This window comes from Triticum aestivum, chromosome 2A (genome assembly GCF_018294505.1).
Source record: "Triticum aestivum cultivar Chinese Spring chromosome 2A, IWGSC CS RefSeq v2.1, whole genome shotgun sequence".
Lineage (NCBI taxonomy): Eukaryota > Viridiplantae > Streptophyta > Magnoliopsida > Poales > Poaceae > Triticum > Triticum aestivum.
This window is the reverse complement of record NC_057797.1, coordinates 610464618-610485060: the sequence shown is the minus strand read 5'-3', so window position 1 is coordinate 610485060 and position 20443 is coordinate 610464618. Positions and strand designations below refer to the sequence as shown.

The window sequence follows — 20443 nt, the reverse complement described above, 5'->3', positions numbered from 1 at the left end:
GGGGGCCGGCTATGGGCCTTCGGGCCCGGCGGCGGCGGGTGTGGCCGGTGCCACGTGGCAGCGTCCGGTTGGGCGCGGGGCGGCGGCGGACGTGTCCGGCTAGGCTCCGGACATGTCCATCGGCGCGGAGATGTTTTTTTTAGGGTTGGACGGGGAGAGATCCGAGATCCGAAAACGGGGGGGCTATTTATAGGCATAAGTGGAGCTAGGAGAGTCCAAATGATGTGCGGTTTTCGGCCACGCGATCGTGATCGAACGATCTAGATGATGGAGCAGAGTTTGGTGGGTTTTGGGCCAAATTGGAGGGGTGTTGGTCTGCAACACACACGAGGCCTTTTCGGTCCCTCGGTTAACCGTTGGAGTATCAAACGAAGTCCAAATGATACGAAACTTGCCAGGCGGTCTACCGGTAGTAAACCAAGGCCGCTTGGCAAGTCTCGGTCCAATCCGGAAATGTTTAATCCCCACACACGAAAGAAAGCTAGAAATGACCACCGAAGGAGAACGAAGCGCCAGAATGCAAAACGGACCACGGGGAAAATGCTCGAATGCATGAGATGAACACGTATGCGAATGCAATGCACATGATGACATGATATGAGATGCAAGAAAACGAAAACAACACACAGAGACAAAGACCCGAACCCGAGGAATAAATATAACTTAACGCTGGAAATGGCAAGAGTTGGAGTACAAATTGGGAAAATTATATCTGGGGCGTTACACTGCATCAAGTACAAAAAAGGAGTGGAAAATTCAGCGGCCGACGCACTTTCACGAGCAGAGCCGAAGGAGATGCTAGCTGTTGTCACTTCTTGTCAGCCAGCATGGCTCGACGACATCATCAGCAGCTACCATTAGAATCCCCAAGCTCAGCACATTTTGGAGCAGTTGGTTGTTCGGGGTGATCCCAAGAAGAGATTCTCACTCCAGCAAGGAATTTTGCGCTTTCGCGACCGGATTTGGCTCGGGAGGTCCACAACACTACAACAATGCATCATCACAGCCTTCCACGACAGTGCTTTGGGCGGTCACTCGGGATTTCCCGTGACATACAAGCGCATCCATCGTCTTTTTGCATGGCCCAAAATGAAAGCACACATCAAGCACTACGTCGCATGCTGCCAAGTTTGCCAACAAGCCAAACCAGACCGTGCCGCATCTCCAGGTCTGTTGGTAGCACTCCCAATTCCTCAACAGCCATGGGATCTCATAACTATGGATTTTATCGACGGCCTGCCACAGTCCGGGAAGTTCAACTGCATACTTGTGTTGGTGGATAAGAGGACTCGTTTTGCTCACTTTGTTCCTCTCACCCACCCCTACACAGCAGCTAAGGTGGCGCAAGTCTACATGTCTCAGATCTACAAGCTGCATGGGTTTCCCGAAGCCATCGTCTCGGACAAGGACCCAGTGTTCACCAGCCATTTATGGCGTGAACTATTCCGGTACGCAGGCACAGAGCTGAGGATGAGCACTCCCAACCACCCCCAGATAGACGGTCAAACGGAACGGGTAAATCAATGCTTAGAAACCTTCCTCCGCTGTTTCACTCAAGTTTGCCCTCGCCGCTGGAGTCTTTGGATCGCCCTGGCACAATTATGGTACAATGCTTCCCCACACTCGGCAATTGGCATGTCGCCTTTCAAGGCACTGTATGGCCATGAGCCTCGGCATTGGGGCATCACCACACCGCCCAGTACCTTGGTGCCTTCTCTCCGAGCATGGCTAGAAGAACGCCGAGTGGTGCAGGACCTGGTACAACAACACCTCAACAGGGCGCGACAATGAATGAAGTCTCAGGTAGATAAAAAGAGATCGTTCCGAGAATTCCAAGTGGGCGATCAAGTCTTCCTCAAGCTGCAACCATACATTCAAACCTCCGTTGCTCCACGGGCAAACCACAAGCTCTCTTTCAAGTTCTTCGGGCCGTTTCCTATCATCAAGAAAATCAATGAGGTGGCGTATGAACTCAAGTTACCAGCTACAGGATGGGTGCACCCGGTGTTTCACATCTCGCGAGCCCTGCACTCAAGTACACGGGTCGAGCCTACTCTGTCTCTGAGTACTGATGATCTTGCTGTTCCTGTGGAAGTGCTGCAATTCCACTGGCGCGCTCGTTGCGGCTCCATCATCGAGCAAGTTCAGGTGCGCTGGTCTGGAGCCATCGGCATAACCTGGGAGGACAAGGAGGCGCTTCGCGCTCGTTTTCCCCACGCGGCGGCTTGGGGGCAAGCCGCACGTCAAGAAGAGGGGGATGTCAGCGTCCCTGACAAGGCGGGACCATCCACAAGGACTCAGGTGGTCAGCGACACACGGGCCAAGCGACCACGCATTGCCAACCCACGAGTCAGCGGGCCGGAATGGTTGTTGGGGAACGTAGCAGAATTTTAAATTTTCTACGCATCACCAAGATCAATCTATGGAGTCATCTAGCAACGAGGGAGAGAGGAGTGCATCTATATACCCTTGTAGATCGCGCGCGGAAGCGTTCAAGAGAACGGAGTTGATGAAGTCGTACTCGTCGTGATCCAAATCACCGATGACCAAGTGCCGAACGGACAACACCTCCGCGTTTAACATACGTACGGTTGGAAGACGTCTCCTCCTTCTTGATCCAGCAAGGGGGAAGCAGAGGTTGATGAAGATCCAGCAGCACGACGGCGTGGTGGTGGATGCAGCAGGATCCCGGCAGGGCTTCGCCAAGCGCAAGCGGGGAGGAGAGGTGTTACGGAGGGAGAGGGAGGCGCCAAGAGCAAGGGGTGTGGCTGCCCTCCCTCCCCCCTCTTTATATAGGGGCCTTGGGGGGCGCCGGCCCTAGGAGATGGATCTCCAAGGGGGCGGCGGCCAAGGGGTGGCTCCCCCCCCCCAAGCCAAGTGGGGGGCGCCCCCACCCCTAGGGTTTCCCAACCCTAGGCGCAGGGGAGGCCCAAGGGGGGCGCACCAGCCCACTAGGGGCTGGTTCCCCTCCCAATTCATCCCATGGGGCCCTCCGGGATAGGTGGCCCCACCCGGTGGACCCCCGGGACCCTTCCGGTGGTCCCGGTACAATACCGGCGACCCCCGAAACCTTCCCGATGGCCAAAACTGGACTTCCTATATATAAATATTTACCTCCGGACCATTCTGGAACTCCTCGTGACGTCCGGGATCTCATCCGGGACTCCGAACAACTTTCGGGTTACTGCATACTAATATCTCTACAACCCTAGCGTCATCGAACCTTAAGTGTGTAGACCCTACGGGTTCGGGAGACATGCAGACATGACCGAGACGACTCTCCGGTCAATAACCAACAGCGGGATCTGGATACCCATGTTGGCTCCCACATGCACCTCAATGATCTCATCAGATGAACCACGATGTCGAGGATTCAATCAATCCGTATACAATTTCCTTTGTCAATCGGTATGTTACTTGCTCGAGACTCGATCGTCGGTATCCCAATACCTCGTTCAATCTCGTTACCGGCAAGTCACTTTACTCGTGCCGTAATGCATGATCCCATGATCAACCACTTGTTCACATTGAGCTCATTATGATGATGCATTACCGAGTGGGCCCAGAGATACCTCTCCGTCATACGGAGTGACAAATCCCAGTCTCGATTCGTGCCAACCCAACAGACACTTTCGGAGATACCTGCAGTGTACCTTTATAGTCACCCAGTTACGTTGTGACGTTTGGCACACCCAAGGCACTCCTACGGTATTCGGGAGTTGCACAATCTCATGGTCTAAGGAAATGATACTTGACATTCGGAAAAGCTACAACAAACGAACTACACGATCTTTGAGCTATGCTTAGGATTGGGTCTTGTCCATCACATCATTCTCCTAATGATGTGATCCCGTTATCAATGACATCCAATGTCCATAGTCAGGAAACCATGACTATCTTTTGATCAACGAGCTAGTCAACTAGAGGCTCACTAGGGACGTGTTGTGGTCTATGTATTCACACATGTATTACGATTTCCGGATAACACAATTATAGCATGAACAATAGAAAATTATCATGAACAAAGAAATATAATAATAACCATTTTATTATTGCCTCTAGGGCATATTTCCAACAGTCTCCCACTTGCACTAGAGTCAATAGTCTAGTTACATTGTGATGAATCGAACACCCATGCAGTTGTGGTGTTGATCATGTTTTGCTCTAGGGAGAGGTTTAGTCAACGGATCTGCCACATTCAGGTCCGTATGTACTTTACAAATACTATGTCTCCATTTTGAACACTTTCATGAATGGAGTTGAAGCGACGCTTGATATGCCTGGTCTTCCTGTGAAACCTGGGCTCCTTGGCAAGGGCAATAGCTCCAGTGTTGTCACAAAAGAGAGTCATCGGGCCCGACGCATTGGGTATGACTCCTAGGTCGGTAATGAACTCCTTCACCCAGACTGCTTCTTGTGCTGCCTCTGAGGCTGCCATGTACTCCGCTTCACATGTAGATCCCGCCACAACGCTTTGCTTGCAACTGCACCAGCTTACTGCCCCACCATTCAAAATATACACGTATCCGGTTTGTGACTTAGAGTCATCCAGATCTGTGTCGAAGCTAGCATCGACGTAACCCTTTACGACGAGCTCTTCGTCACCTCCATAAACGAGAAACATATCCTTAGTCCTTTTCAGGTACTTCAGGATATTCTTGACCGCTGTCCAGTGTTCCATGCCGGGATTACTTTGGTACCTTCCTACCAAACTTACGGCAAGGTTTACATCAGGTCTGGTACACAACATAGCATACATGATAGACCCTATGGCCGAGGCATAGGGGACGGCACTCATCTTTTCTCTATCTTCTGCCGTGGTCGGGCATTGAGCCGTGCTCAATCTCGTACCTTGCAATACAGGCAAGAACCCCTTCTTTGACTGATCCATTTTGAACTTCTTCAATATCTTGTCAAGGTATGTACTCTGTGAAAGACCAATGAGGCGTCTCGATCTATCTCTATAGATCTTGATGCCTAATATAAGCAGCTTCTCCAAGATCCTTCATTGAAAAACACTTGTTCAAGTAGGCCTTTATGCTTTCCAAGAATTCTATATCATTTCCCATCAACAGTATGTCATCCACATACAATATGAGAAATGCTACAGAGCTCCCACTCACTTTCTTGTAAATGCAGGCTTCTCCATAAGTCTGCGTAAACCCAAACGCTTTGATCATCTCATCAAAACGAATGTTCCAACTCCGAGATGCTCGCACCAGCCCATAAATCAAGTGTTGGAGCTTGCACACCTTGTCAGCATTCTTAGGATCGACAAAACCTTCCGGCTGCATCATATACAATTCTTCCTTAAGGAAACCATTAAGGAATGCCGTTTTGACGTCCATTTGCCATATCTCATAATCATAGAATGCGGCAATTGCTAACATGATTCGGACGGACTTCAGCTTCGCTACGGGTGAGAAAGTCTCATCGTAGTCAACCCCTTGAACTTGTCGATAACCCTTAGCGACAAGCCGAGCTTTATAGATGGTTACGTTACCATCCGCGTCTGTCTTCTTCTTAAAGATCCATTTATTTTCTATGGCTCGCCGATCATCGGGCAAGTCAGTCAAAGTCCATACTTCATTTTCATACATGGATCCTATCTCGGATTTCATGGCTTCCAGCCATTTGTCGGAATCCGGGCCCGCCATCGCTTCTTCATAGTTCGAAGGTTCACCGTTGTCTAACAACATGATTTCCAAGACAGGGTTGCCGTACCACTCTGGTGCGGAACGTGTCCTTGTGGACCTACGAAGTTCAGTAGCAACTTGATCTGAAGTTTCATGATCATCATCATCAACTTCCTCTCTAGTCGGTGCAGGCACCTCAGGAACATTTTCTTGAGCTGCGCCACTTACCGGTTCAAGAGGTAATACTTCATCAAGTTCTACTTTCCTCCCACTTATTTCTTTCGAGAGAAACTCTTTCTCTAGAAAGGACCCATTCTTGGCAACAAAGATCTTGCCTTCGGATCTGAGGTAGAAGGTATACCCAATAGTTTCTTTAGGGTATCCTATGAAGACGCATTTTTCCGATTTGGGTTCGAGCTTTTCAGGTTGAAGTTTCTTGACATAAGCATCGCATCCCCAAACTTTTAGAAACGACAGCTTAGGTTTCTTCCCAAACCATAATTCATACGGTGTCGTCTCAACGGATTTCGACGGAGCCCTATTTAAAGTGAATGCGGCAGTCTCTAAAGCATAGCCCCAAAATGACAGCGGTAAATCGGTAAGAGACATCATAGATCGCACCATATCTAATAGAGTGCGATTACGACGTTCGGACACACCATTACGCTGAGGTGTTCCAGGCGGCGTGAGTTGTGAAACTATTCCACATTTTCTTAAGTGTGTGCCAAATTCGTGACTCAAGTATTCTCCCCCACGATCTGATCGCAAGAACTTGATTTTCCTGTCACGTTGATTCTCAACCTCACTCTGAAATTCCTTGAACTTTTCAAAGGTCTCAGACTTGTGTTTCATTAAGTAGACATACCCATATCTACTCAAGTCATCAGTGAGGGTGAGAACATAACGATAGCCACCGCGAGCCTCAACACTCATTGGACCGCACACATCAGTATGTATGATTTCCAATAAGTTGGTTGCTCGCTCCATTGTTCCTGAGAACGGAGTCTTGGTCATTTTACCCATGAGGCATGGTTCGCACGTGTCAAATGATTCGTAATCAAGAGACTCCAAAAGTCCATCTGCATGGAGCTTCTTCATGCGTTTGACACCTATGTGACCAAGGCGGCAGTGCCACAAGTATGTGGGACTATCATTATCAACCTTACATCTTTTGGTATTCACACTATGAATATGTGTAACATTACGCTCGAGATTCATTAAGAATAAACCATTCACCAACGGAGCATGACCATAAAACATATCTCTCATATAAATAGAACAACCATTATTCTCGGATTTAAATGAGTAGCCATCTCGAATTAAACGAGATCCTGATACAATGTTCATGCTCAAAGCTGGCACTAAATAACAATTATTGAGGTTTAAAACTAATCCCGTAGGTAAATGTAGAGGCAGCGTGCCGACGGCGATCACATCGACCTTGGAACCATTCCCGACGCGCATCGTCACCTCGTCCTTCGCCAGTCTCCGTTTATTCCGCAGCTCCTGCTTTGAGTTACAAATGTGAGCAACCGCACCGGTATCAAATACCCAGGAGCTACTACGAGTACTGGTAAGGTACACATCAATTACATGTATATCACATATACCTTTAGTGTTGCCGGCCTTCTTGTCCGCTAAGTATTTGGGGCAGTTCCGCTTCCAGTGACCACTTCCCTTGCAATAAAAACACTCAGTCTCGGGCTTGGGTCCATTCTTTGGCTTCTTCCCGGCAGCTTGCTTACCGGGCGCGGCAACTCCCTTGCCGTCCTTCTTGAAGTTCTTCTTACCCTTGCCTTTCTTGAACTTAGTGGTTTTATTCACCATCAACACTTGATGTTCCTTTTTGATTTCCACCTCTGCTGATTTCAGCATTGAATATACCTCAGGAATGGTCTTTTCCATCCCCTGCATATTGAAGTTCATCACAAAGCTCTTGTAGCTCGGTGGAAGCGACTGAAGGATTCTGTCAATGACCGCGTCATCCGGGAGATTAACTCCCAGCTGAGTCAAGCGGTTATGCAACCCAGACATTTTGAGTATGTGCTCACTGACAGAACTATTTTCCTCCATCTTACAGCTGAAGAACTTGTCGGAGACTTCATATCTCTCGACCCGGGCATGAGCTTGGAAAACCATTTTCAGCTCTTCGAACATCTCATATGCTCCGTGTCTCTCAAAACGCTTTTGGAGCCCCGGTTCTAAGCTGTAAAGCATGCCGCACTGAACGAGGGAGTAATCATCAGCACGTGACTGCCAAGCGTTCATAACGTCTTGGTTCTCTGGGACAGGTGCGTCACCTAGCGGTGCTTCTAGGACATAATCTTTCTTGGCAGCTATGAGGATGATCCTCAGGTTCCGGACCCAGTCCGTATAGTTGCTGCCATCATCTTTCAGCTTGGTTTTCTCTAGGAACGCGTTGAAGTTGAGGACAACGTGGGCCATTTGATCTACAAGACATATTGTAAAGATTTTAGACTAAGTTCATGATAATTAAGTTCATCTAATCAAATTACTCAATGAACTCCCACTCAGATAGACATCCCTCCAGTCATCTAAGTGAAACATGATCCGAGTTAACTAGGCCGTGTCCGATCATCACGTGAGACGGACTAGTCAACATCGGTGAACATCTTCATGTTGATCGTATCTTCTATACGACTCATGCTCGACCTTTCGGTCTTCTGTGTTCCGAGGCCATGTCTGTACATGCTAGGCTCGTCAAGTCAACCTAAGTGTATTGCGTGTGTAAATCTGGCTTACACCCGTTGTATTCGAACGTTAGAATCTATCACACCCGATCATCACGTGGTGCTTCGAAACAACGAACCTTCGCAACGGTGCACAGTTAGGGGGAACACTTTCTTGAAATTATTACGAGGGATCATCTTATTTAAGCTACCGTCGTTCTAAGCAAATAAGATGTAAAACATGATAAACATCACATGCAATCAAATAGTGACATGATATGGCCAATATCATTTGCTCCTTTTGATCTCCATCTTCGGGGCTCCATGATCATCGTTGTCACCGGCATGACACCATGATCTCCATCATCATGATCTCCATCATCGTGTCTTCTTGAAGTTGTCTCGTCATCTATTACTTCTACTACTATGGCTAACGCTTTAGCAATAAAGTAAAGTAATTACATGACGTTTATGTTGACACGCAGGTCATAAATAAATAAAGACAACTCCTATGGCTCCTGCCGGTTGTCATACTCATCGACATGCAAGTCGTGATTCCTATTACAAGAACATGATCATCTCATACATCACATATATCATTCATCACATCCTTTGGCCATATCACATCACAAAACACTTGCTGCAAAAACAAGTTAGACGTCCTCTAATTGTTGTTGCAAGTTTTTACGTGGCTGCTATAGGTTTCTAGCAAGAACGTTTCTTACCTACGCCAAGACCACAACGTGAATTGCCAATTTCTATTTACCCTTCATAAGGACCCTGTTCATCGAATCCGATCCGACTAAAGTGGGAGAGACAGACACCCGCCAGCCACCTTATGCAACTAGTGCATGTCAGTCAGTGGAACCAGTCTCACGTAAGCGTACGTGTAAGGTCGGTCCGGGCCGTTTCATCCTACAATGCCGCCGAATCAAGATAAGACTAGTAACAGCAAGATAATTGACAATATCGACGCCCACAACTACTTTGTGTTCTACTCGTGCATAGAAACTATGCATAGACCTAGCTCATGATGCCACTGTTGGGGAACGTAGCAGAATTTTAAATTTTCTACGCATCACCAAGATCAATCTATGGAGTCATCTAGCAACGAGGGAGAGAGGAGTGCATCTACATACCCTTGTAGATCACGCGCGGAAGCGTTCAAGAGAACGGAGTTGATGGAGTCGTACTTGTCGTGATCCAAATCACCGATGACCAAGTGCCGAACGGACAGCACCTCCGCGTTCAACACACGTACGGTTGGAAGACGTCTCCTCCTTCTTGATCTAGCAAGGGGGAAGGAGAGGTTGATGAAGATCCAGCAGCACGACGGCGTGGTGGTGGATGCAGCAGGATCCTGGCAGGGCTTCGCCAAGCGCAAGCGGGGAGGAGAGGTGTTACGGAGGGGGAGGGAGGCGCCAAGAGCAAGGGGTGTGGCTGCCCTCCCTCCCCCCTCTTTATATAGGGGCCTTGGGGGGGCCTAGGAGATGGATCTTCAAGGGGGGTGGCGGCCAAGGGGTGGCTCCCCCCCCCCCAAGCCAAGTGGGGGGCGCCCCCACCCCTAGGGTTTTCCAACCCTAGGCGCAGGGGAGGCCCAAGGGGGGGCGCACCAGCCCACTAGGGGCTGGTTCCCCTCCCAATTCAGCCCATGGGGCCCTCCGGGATAGGTGGCCCCACCCGGTGGACCCCCGGGACCCTTCCGGTGGTCCCGGTACAATATCGGCGACCCCCGAAACCTTCCCGATGGCCAAAACTAGACTTCCTATATATAAATCTTTAGCTCCGGACCATTCTGGAACTCCTCGTGACGTCCAGGATCTCATCCGGGACTCCGAACAACTTTCGAGTTACTGCATACTAATATCTCTACAACCCTAGCGGCACCGAATCTTAAGTGTGTAGACCCTGCGAGTTCGGGAGACATGCAGACATGACCGAGATGACTCTCCGGTCAATAACCAACAGTGGGATCTGGATACCCATGTTGGCTCCCACATGCACCTCAATGATCTCATCAGATGAACCACGATGTCGAGGATTCAATCAATCCGTATACAATTCCTTTTGTCAATCGGTACGTTACTTGCCCGAGATTCGATCGTCGGTATCCCAATACCTCGTTCAATCTCGTTACCGGCAAGTCACTTTACTCGTGCCGTAATGCATGATCCCGTGATCAACCTCTTGGTCACATTGAGCTCATTATGATGATGCATTACCGAGTGGGCCCAGAGATACCTCTCCGTCATACGGAGTGACAAATCCCAATCTCGATTCGTGCCAACCCAACAGACACTTTCGGAGATACCTGTAGTGTACCTTTATAGTCACCCAGTTACGTTGTGACGTTTGGCACACCCAAGGCACTCCTACGGTATCCGGGAGTTGCACAATCTCATGGTCTAAGGAAATGATACTTGACATTCGGAAAAGCTACAGCAAACGAATTACACGATCTTTGAGTTATGCTTAGGATTGGGTCTTGTCCATCACATCATTCTCCTAATGATGTGATCCTGTTATCAATGACATCCAATGTCCATAGTCAGGAAACCATGACTATCTTTTGATCAACGAGCTAGTCAACTAGAGGCTCACTAGGGACGTGTTGTGGTCTATGTATTCACACATGTATTACGATTTCCGGATAACACAATTATAGCATGAACAATAGAAAATTATCATGAACAAAGAAATATAATAATAACCATTTTATTATTGCCTCTAGGGCATATTTCCAACATGGGTCACCGCGGCCCAACTGCTCCCACCTACTACTTAACGGCATCGCTGGGAAGAGAAGGGCATCTAGAGGATCAGGCACCCGACGGCGCAGCTACCTACCCCATTCCCCATCTCGCATGAACCCTAGCCACTATCTTGCAATTGAGTTGTAATCGACACCTAAATTCATATTCCTGTGAAATTGTTGCCAAGTAATTGAGACTAGTTCGTCCCTATCAATTAGATCATCATTGAATATATTTTCATATCATATACTCCTTCTATAAAATAATATATCTAAACAATATTATCTTAGTTTACAGAGGGAGTATATTTATTGTTGTGAACGTTTAGATTGTTTTCTATAAACTTGATCAACCCTTATAAATTTTGACCTAGGTCAAAACTAATACAGGGAGTAAATAAAAACGAAGGGAATACCAGGTTTCATCGTGGGCGGGTTCATGTAGTCTCAGTGGATGCTATTTTTATGAGATCTTACGTGAAGATTCGTGCAAAATTTTTGTTTTTGTTTTTGTTTTTGTTTTTGTTTTTTTACTTGTTACTATGTCATTTGACTTAGACTTGTTAATTGTTAAGCCACACCCAGCCTCATTGTGGTTTAATGACGTACAGGATTACATTACTTTAAATCTTCACCCATTTCCACCTCTTTTTGCCTCGGTCCATCTACTCGTGCAAACCCAAGTACGGAACTGCCGCCTCCATGGATTGGCTCCTGACCACCGGCTTGTCGGCCACCGCCGGCGCGTGGGGCGCCCACGCAGGCCTCGGCGACGAAGTGGGCAGGCTGCGCTCCGTGCTGTCCCGCGTGCACGCGCTCGTCGAGCGAGCGGAGCAGTGGCGGTTCGCCAACCCCGGCGTTGCCGATCTCCTCGCACGGCTCAGGGACGCCGCCTGCGACGCCGAGGACCTCGCGGACGAGCTCGCCACGGACGAGAAGCGGGCGAGCCAGAGCCTCTTCCCATCCGTGCGCGGTTTCCTGCGCGGATTGGTCACCGGCGCGGCGGATAGAGCCAGAGCCGTCAGTCTCGGCTCGAGTACGCGTCCACGGACCTGGAGCGCGCCCTCGCCGTACTGGACGCGGCCGGCAAGGCGACGCCGCGGCGCGCGTTCCGGGAGACGAGCTCGTTCGCCGGGAGGCCCCTGGTTCTTGGCAGAGACCGGGAGCGCGAGGATGTGGTCCGCCTGCTTCTGAATCCAGTCCGTGCCCACGATCCCGGCGGCGGCGGCGGCAGCGCGAAGCGACGGAAGAGCCGTGACGGCGTGGCCGTGTTGGCGATCCTTGGCATGGGCGGCGTGGGGAAGACCACTCTGGCGCAGGTTGTGTACAACGACCAGAGGGTGCAGGACCACTTCGACCTGCGGATGTGGGTTTGCCTGCCGGAATCGCCGGACGTGACACTGGTGACCAAGGTGATCATCGAGTCGGCAACCAAAGGCGCGGCGGCGCAAACCGGCCTTGCCAATTTGGACTCACTTCAGGTGGTTCTCAGAGATTTGGTCAGTTCCAAGAGGTTCCTTCTTGTCCTTGACAATGCCTGGTGTGAGGACAGTGTGGAGTTTCAGACACTCGTGGCACCACTGAAGTTTGGGTATCCTGGAAGTGCCATCTTGGTGACCAGTCGCTCTTGCAAGGTTGCGGATGCCACCGGAGCAGCGGAGCTGTTGTGTCTGAATGGATTGCCGGAGGAGGCTTACTGGGAGCTGTTCAAGCAGTATGTATTCGGCAATGAGGACCCTGCCGGCCATCCTGAATTGGTGGCCATTGGGAAGAAGATTGCCCACAGGCTCAAGGGCTCCCCTCTTGCTGCCAAGACTGTCGGCGTGGCACTGAGCTCTGACATGAGCACAAAGCATTGGAGCATAGTCATGGCAAGTGGGTTGTGGGAGCTTGATCAAGGTGCAGGAGGCATTCTCCCGGCTCTCCGACTGAGTTACCAGTACCTCCCGGCACACCTCAAGCAATGCTTCATATTCTGCGCGATATTTCCGAAGGGGTATATCTTCGGGAAGGACACTCTTATTGACATGTGGATTGCAGAAGGCTTCATCTCACCTCAAGGCGACTTTGGGAGCATATGCTTGAAAGAATTGCTCAGCAGGTCCTTCTTTCAGCAACACATGTTCAGTGACTCCTGTTATGTCATGCATGACCTGATGTCTGATCTTGCACAGTCGCTCTCTATAGATGAATGTTTTTGTCTGACTGATGAAAGATGCCTTCCGAAAATCCCTTCAACCATTCGCCATCTGTCAGTGTGCACCAAACATCTTGAACTGAGCAAGTTTCTTGAACTGGGTAGATACACAAAGCTGCGGTCACTTTTGATTCTCGGTATGTCTGGGCAAGATTTGAGTTGCTCACTTGACATTTTGTTTGATAAACTGAGTAATATCCGCGTGCTGGTGCTACGGGGGTGTGCGGTCAAAGAGCTCCCTAGGAATATTGGCAATTTGAAACTTCTCCGGTATATCGATATCTCTTACACAAAGATCCAATGTTTGCCTGACTCCATTTGCCAACTAAACAATTTGCAAATTCTGAATGTACTGAACGTCCCTCTGAAGAACCATCCCAAAGGTTTGACTAGATTAGTCAATCTGAGGAAATGTTACGTGAATGAACCGATTACTTCGGTGATGAGCAATATAAGCAATTTGACATCACTCGAGAACTCGTTGGTATTTGAAATTCCGAAAGGACAAGGGCACAGAATCGCCGAACTGAAGGACATGACACAGCTGACTGAAACTTTACATGTTACGAATCTTGAGAATGTTGTGAAGGATGATGCTTTAAAAGCCAAGATGAGCACAAAGGCGCACCTACAACGGTTGATTCTGGAATGGTCTTCAAGCAAAACTGGTAATGCGGAAGTCAGCAATGCCAAGTATTCACAAGAAAGCATTATTGTTGAATCATTTGAGCCCCATCCCAACCTTGAGAGTTTGAAATTGAAGCACTACAGTGGCATCCCAACACCATCTTGGTTGCAGGCTGGAAAACTTTGCTGTTTGTGCGAGCTCAGTCTCTCCAACTGCCATTTCCTAACTGAAGTCACCAGCCTCCCTTCTTCCCTCAGGAGGTTGCACATCATACGGTGCAGAAACCTCAGGAGTCTCGATGAGTGTCTACAGGCACAGAGCTTGCAGGGAATCACCGAAATAACTGTTATGAACTGCTCAAAACTAGCATTGCTCCCTGTGGAAAGATTTCGGGGCTTTGCTTCTCTTCGCGTATTGGAAATTCAAAATTGTCCAGAGCTTCCACCCACAAGGAAACTGACCCTGCCGCCATCAATGGTGGAGTTGCTTATGAGATCATGCGGCCATGTCGATGCATCACTTCCATCCTGCTTGCACAACCTGCCTTCACTTGTAAGCTTGATTATATACAACTGTCCTAACTTACTATCCCTTCCAGCAGAAATAGTTTCGCAGCTGCGATCACTCCGAGGGATGTATGTCGATAACTGCAGCAGCCTGCGATCCTTGGGTGGACTGCACCACCTTTCGTCACTCATCAACCTGCATATTGTGAACTGCCCTAGGTTGACAGACCTTGATCCCTTGATGTTTCTGGACGTCGGCGAAGGCCAGGGTTACAGAAGCTGGAGTGCCTGACCATCAGTAGCACCTCTCTGCTCAGCATGATGATGAGAAGCACATTACCTGCCCTTAAGACCGTTGTCCTCTACCAGTCCACCGACTCATTGGTTGTTCATGGTCCTCACAACAAGAAGCTGTGTTGGTGCTTTCCAGCGGTGCAAGAGCTGTTGTTTCAGGACTGTGGGAATCTTGTTGCACTCCCTGAAGAGCTGTGCACTTTGTCGACTCTCCAGTTCCTGCGGATATTCAACTGTCCGAAGATTTGGTCGTTGCCACATACGGGCTTGCCGGTCTCCCTGAGGACATTGTCCTTCGAGAAGTGCCACCCGGTGCTGGAGGAGCAGTTAAAGAAGCTCAAGTTTTCTTACAATACGGCGTAGTCTCTGCGACTCCGAATTCAGATCGAACATCAGCTTGTGTTGTCTGCAGCTTACTGAGTTAAGCTTGCAGCTTTGAGACACTGTAACCATACTATTTGTGGAACTTCTTCAGCTTGTGCTCTACAAATCTGCATACAGATAACTGCATCGTCTTCCAGGCTGTGGCACAGCTTAACCATAATCTTTTGATGAAGCCTTGCTCTTGCCAGTTCCTCTGTGCTAGTAATCTGAATACAGATCAATGCTGCAGTTTTTTTTCCTGAGCTTACGCCCAGTTTGCACAATGCATCAGCTTTACATTACATTTGTTGACAGTGTAACCGTGCTGCAGTCTTGCCAATACCATCTGGATATTTGGTCTGCCTCAGGAGCTCAAATAGCAGTAAGCGTTTTGGAATTTATCTGAATACTGGTACTGCCAAAATACACACCAACTTGTTTTTTCGAGAGAATGTACACAGCAACTTGGCAAGCCAGGCAAACTCGAGCGAAGTGACTGCCTGCCTGCCTACAAGGCCAAGCGTGGGCCGCTCCTCTCCTTCCCTTGCCCGCCTTGCTGTTGCGATTGCCGCCACAAATCGAGTGGCGGTTAAAAAAGCAGAGGAGAAGAAAGGGAAATCCTACCCTCCGTCGCAGCGAAAGGCTCCGGTCTGCTGCACGCAGCGCCAGCGAGCGAACCTGCAGCTCCATGACGATGGCCGCGCGGCCGATCCCCTCCTCCCCCGCCACCGTCTCCCTGCCCGCCCCGCTCCTCTTTCTCCCGCCGATTTCTCGGAAGCCGTCGGCCTCCTTATCCTGCAGCAGCAGAGCACGCCGCGGCGCCCGGTGCTCCGCCGCGAACAAGCCCTCCTCACCCCCTTCCGCCGCTCCGGGCAACGAGGTAAGGTAGCCGCCCCGTCGTCTTTCTTCTTGTCTGTGCTTGGCTCGGCTCTGGGCCCGTCGTTCATGGCCTCGTTCGACTCTCGCAGCGGCGGCAGCAGCAGCTCCATGGCCAAGATAAGGAGCGAGGTGCTGTCCCCGTTCCGGTCGGTGCGCATGTTCTTCTACCTCGCCTTCATGGCCAGCGCGGGCCTGGGTAGCCTCATCGCGCTCACGCAGCTCCTCCCGGCGCTGGGGAACCCCGCGAGGGCGGCGGGCGTCCCGGAGACGCTCAAGGGCCTGGGCATCGACGTGGCGGCGGTGGCCGTCTTCGCGTTCCTCTACTCGCGCGACCGCAAGGCCAGCGACGCGCAGGTGGCCAGGCTGACGCGGGAGGAGAACCTGTCGAGGCTCAAGCTCCGCGTCGGCGACGGCGGCCGGGTGGTGCCGCTGAGCGAGCTGCGGGGCAGCGCGCGGCTCGTCATCGTCGCCGGCCCCGCCGAGTTCGTCGCCGAGTCGTTCCGCCGGAGCAGGCCGTTCCTCAGGGACCTCATGGAGAGGGGCGTGCTGGTGCTGCCCTTCCCCACGGACGGCAACGCGCCGGCGCTGGAGTTCGGCGAGGACGGCGACGGCGGGGAGGCGGAGGCGGAGGACGAGGAGGTCGTCAGGAAGAGCAGGAGGCTCTGGCAGCTCTCGCCGGTGTACACCTCCGAGTGGGCAAAGTACGAGACCACGAAGAATCTACTCTCTTGCTCCCACACGAAGGATTGACAATGGCGAATCTCGTCGTGCTGATTGATACTCTGTTACTTGTTGCAGATGGTTGGCTGAGCAGAAGAAGATGGCGAATGTGACGCCTGATTCCCCTGTGTGAGTAGCACTGAAATTAGTTCGTCTGAACATTTCGCTGAAGCTTTCAGCTGTTCGGGCTGTTGAATTCTCGTAATCGAATTTTTCTTTCTCGCCGACGGATGTTGTGCGCAGGTACCTGTCGCTGAGGATGGACGGCCGCGTCCGGGGCAGCGGCGTCGGCTATCCTCCATGGCAAGCGTTCGTGGCGCAGCTGCCGCAGGTCAAAGGGATGTGGTCGGGACTTTTTGATGGAATGGACGGGAGAGTGTAGGTTCTTTTCGGGCTTTTTTTTATCGTGCTCTGTCTTCTGAAATTCGTGTGGTTTTGCAAGCTTGCATGCTACACACATGTAAAGCAGGCAAGGGCATGTCTGAATTGATTAGTTCATGCGCAACTGTCACGATGACAAAAGATGTAAGGTTGACTCTTTTTAAAGATCAGTTTGACTGACTAGTTCTTAGCAAAGCGTAAGATTTGCCTCATCTGATCAAACATCATAAACGAAAATGTGACCACCTAATCGACACCTTAAGGGCCTCTTTGATTCAAATAATTTCTCAAGGAAATTTGGAGGATTCTAAACCTTAGGATTTTCCGCTGCATAGGTTGTTTGGTTCGTTGGATTATAATTCCATAGAAAACTTTCCTTAGGTTATAGAAAAACTTTCGTCCACTCCAACTTAATCTTAAGGGCATGTACAATGGTGGTATATGGATACATATGCGCCATGACAAAAAGTAATTTGAAGCATCTACATTAATTTTCTCTCTCCAATGCAAGCTATCACTAGTGGACCTCATTAAGAAATAGAAAATAAAGACTCTAGTACACATACATCTCTATTTTTCATTTCAACCTTTTTAGCTTTTGTCACTGGACCACACGTTTTCTCTTCAAGCACCCGTCTCCTGGAGAGGATCATGTTTCCCTATCCGAACCTACTTTACGTCATATCCGATCCTACATGGCATGCGAGGCATCACCTTGAGGCTATGCATTGTACATGCCCTAAGAGCATCTCCACCCAGCCCCCCTCCCCCCAAGGCCTTTTCTAGCATCGCCAGTAAAAGATTACTCCAGTCACGCCCCTACCACCTTGTTTTGCGCCGGATTTGGGCAGAGTTACATCCGGCGATCCCAACCCAAACCCAGGGAGCCGGGGGTCCGACGGAGGCGTCGGCGCTATTATTTACATGCAGCAGGCCCACTATCAGCCTCCCACTCCATCTCGCCTCTCTCTCTATCTCTCTTGCATGCAACAGGCCCACCCACGTGCATGCCTTCAGCTCTCCCACACTCCATCTTTTTCCTCTCATCTCTATTGTCCTTCATTGTTGGATGGGGGCACTGCTGGGAAACTCCCCTCCCATGCCAAAATTTCCGCCAGCATGACCCCAACCGGCTAAAAAAATGGCTCCTGGGGGGGGGGGGGACGAGTGGAGATGCTCTAAGCTTTTCCTGCGCACAATCGAAAGCCCATACTAATCCCCTAGTATTGAAGATTGGCATGCCACTCCATTCATCTGTTTTTTATTCACGTGTTTTAGGAATCTTGCGAACGAAAGAGGCCTTAAATGAAGTTCAATATACTTAGCAATTGGATGCTAGTACAAATTTGCGATTAAACTATTACATGGCGGACTATATTTGCTAATGAGGTTCATCGATCAACATCTACATCCACATACATGATTATAGATGCCTCGTGCAGTAAATCAACCTAGTACAACGACGAAGACAAAGCTTGTGAAGCCCTCATGCCTCAGCCATGGGCAGCGAGAGCCTTCTTCCATATTCTCATGTTTAGCCTACTTGTTTGTATAGTCTAATTTTGGCTCCTCGTCGTGTCTTTCATATGTTAGTTTTGGTTTTACCCGCGTTCGACTCCATCACCCCACCTTGCGCATATTCCAAGTCCAATTGTAGCCCCATGCACATACTGGACACTAATTTGATCAAACATCACCTTAGCGAACATGTCGTTTTCACGTGAACGCATGTGCATGTTTGAACCTGGGGTATTCCTTTGTTGCTCACTTGCATGAGCTGGCTGCCAAGTCCTCATTCTCATACTTATCAGCATCGATTAAAAGATGTCACCACACCTAGCTTCTCATCGGATGCACCTGCAACTATGGTTGCTACATAATGTTATTGGTCCTTGTTCCCTTCATCACGAGCATTTTTTGTTCCTTATAGACTCTTAGTTTCCTTGTTTCTGTCCACTTTGTAGACATTAGATTTATTCGAATCCTTGCCACGAGTCTAACATTCTCGAGCACATGTACAACACCACCTTCAAGTCTTGATCTTAACTTAACGTCTCCAATGCCAAATAAATTCTATAAAATCATTTGAATAAAAGAGCCCCTAGATCTACGAATAATTGTCATCCAAGCTGGGAAGATCACAACCAACGAGACAAATACACGCCCAAAAGATCTAACCTTGGTGTAGCAAGGGTTCCATTTGATGGGCTAGTTTGCTCTACACATGAGTGTGGCGTTCCTTCTTGTTTTTTATGTGTTCTGTTCTAGGAGCGAGGCTAATGCCAGGTACCCACCACACGATTCTACAGAGTTTACTTCCAAATGTATTAAAAGGCCATTGAGACATGAGACGTGCAATAACCACAATGCCCTATTCCCTTTCACCTTAGATGCAAAGGAAATAACAATAGGGGAATCGCAAATTCCAATAGTTTTGTTAAAAGCTTGGCATTGAGGACAGTATAGCTTTCAAATAGCACAGATGAACTTTCAGAAATATTATGATGAACTTGTAGAAATTTATAATTAACATTTACACAACTTTACTGCCTACATTATTAAATAACATCTTTAAAATTACGATGAACTTTATGAGAGTCCAAAAGTTAGTTAATTTTCAGAAATTATCAGAAAACTCACTGAGGATTACATCATCGACTAATATATGGACTTTTGAAATATATAACATGAATGATCGGAAAATCAAAATAGAAAAAGATGCAACTAACCTCTCCCCTAGCTTGTCCAACAACTACAAGTACGAAATGGTTGTCGACCCCCTTGAGCGCGACCAAACCTAACATATTTATCCATGTAATTCTCTTTATTGTGGCAAGAATATTCAAATCCATAAGATTCAAAACAAAAGTTTAATATTGACATAAAGATAATAATACTTCAAGCATACTAACAAAGTAATTATGTCCTCTCAAAATAACATGGCCAAAGAAAGTTCATCCCTACAAAATCATATAGTTTGGTCATGATCCATCGTCATCACACAAAATACTCAAATCATGCACAACCCCGATGACAAGCCAAGCAATTGCTTCATACTTTAGTAATCTCAAACTTTTTCAACTTTCACGCAATACATGAGCGTGAGCTATGGACATAGCACTATAGGTGGAATAGAGTGGTGGTTGTGGAGAAGACAAAAAGGAGGAAGATGGTCTCACATCAACTAGGCGTATCAATGGGCTATGGAGATGTCCATCAATAGATATCAATGTGAGTGAGTAGGGATTGACATGCAACGGATGCACTAGAGCTATAAATATATGAAAGCTCAACAAAAGAAACTAAGTGAGTGTGCATCCAACTTGCTTGCTCACGAAGACCTAGGGCATTTGAGGAAGCCCATCGTTGGAATATACAAGTCAAGTTCTATAATGAA

General features: G+C 48.9%; 1 protein-coding gene and 1 pseudogene across 2 annotated transcripts; both read left to right on the top strand.

The window, feature by feature from the left end:
• The first annotated feature begins 1218 nt into the window (after positions 1-1218).
• Positions 1219-15221, top strand: LOC123191772 (putative disease resistance protein At3g14460; annotated as a pseudogene).
• LOC123189727 (protein LOW PSII ACCUMULATION 1, chloroplastic) lies at positions 15104-17229 on the top strand. 2 transcript variants are annotated; one of them, XM_044602201.1, is made up of 4 exons: positions 15104-15951; positions 16035-16646; positions 16744-16794; positions 16909-17229. In XM_044602201.1, the coding sequence occupies exons 1-4, from the start codon at positions 15755-15757 to the stop codon at positions 17045-17047; spliced, it is 999 nt and encodes a 332-aa protein (XP_044458136.1). In that variant the 5' UTR covers positions 15104-15754; the 3' UTR covers positions 17048-17229. The 2 variants fall into 2 exon arrangements, with proteins under 2 accessions (XP_044458136.1, XP_044458138.1); XM_044602203.1 differs by having other exon boundaries at positions 15575-15946.
• The last annotated feature ends 3214 nt before the right edge of the window (positions 17230-20443 follow it).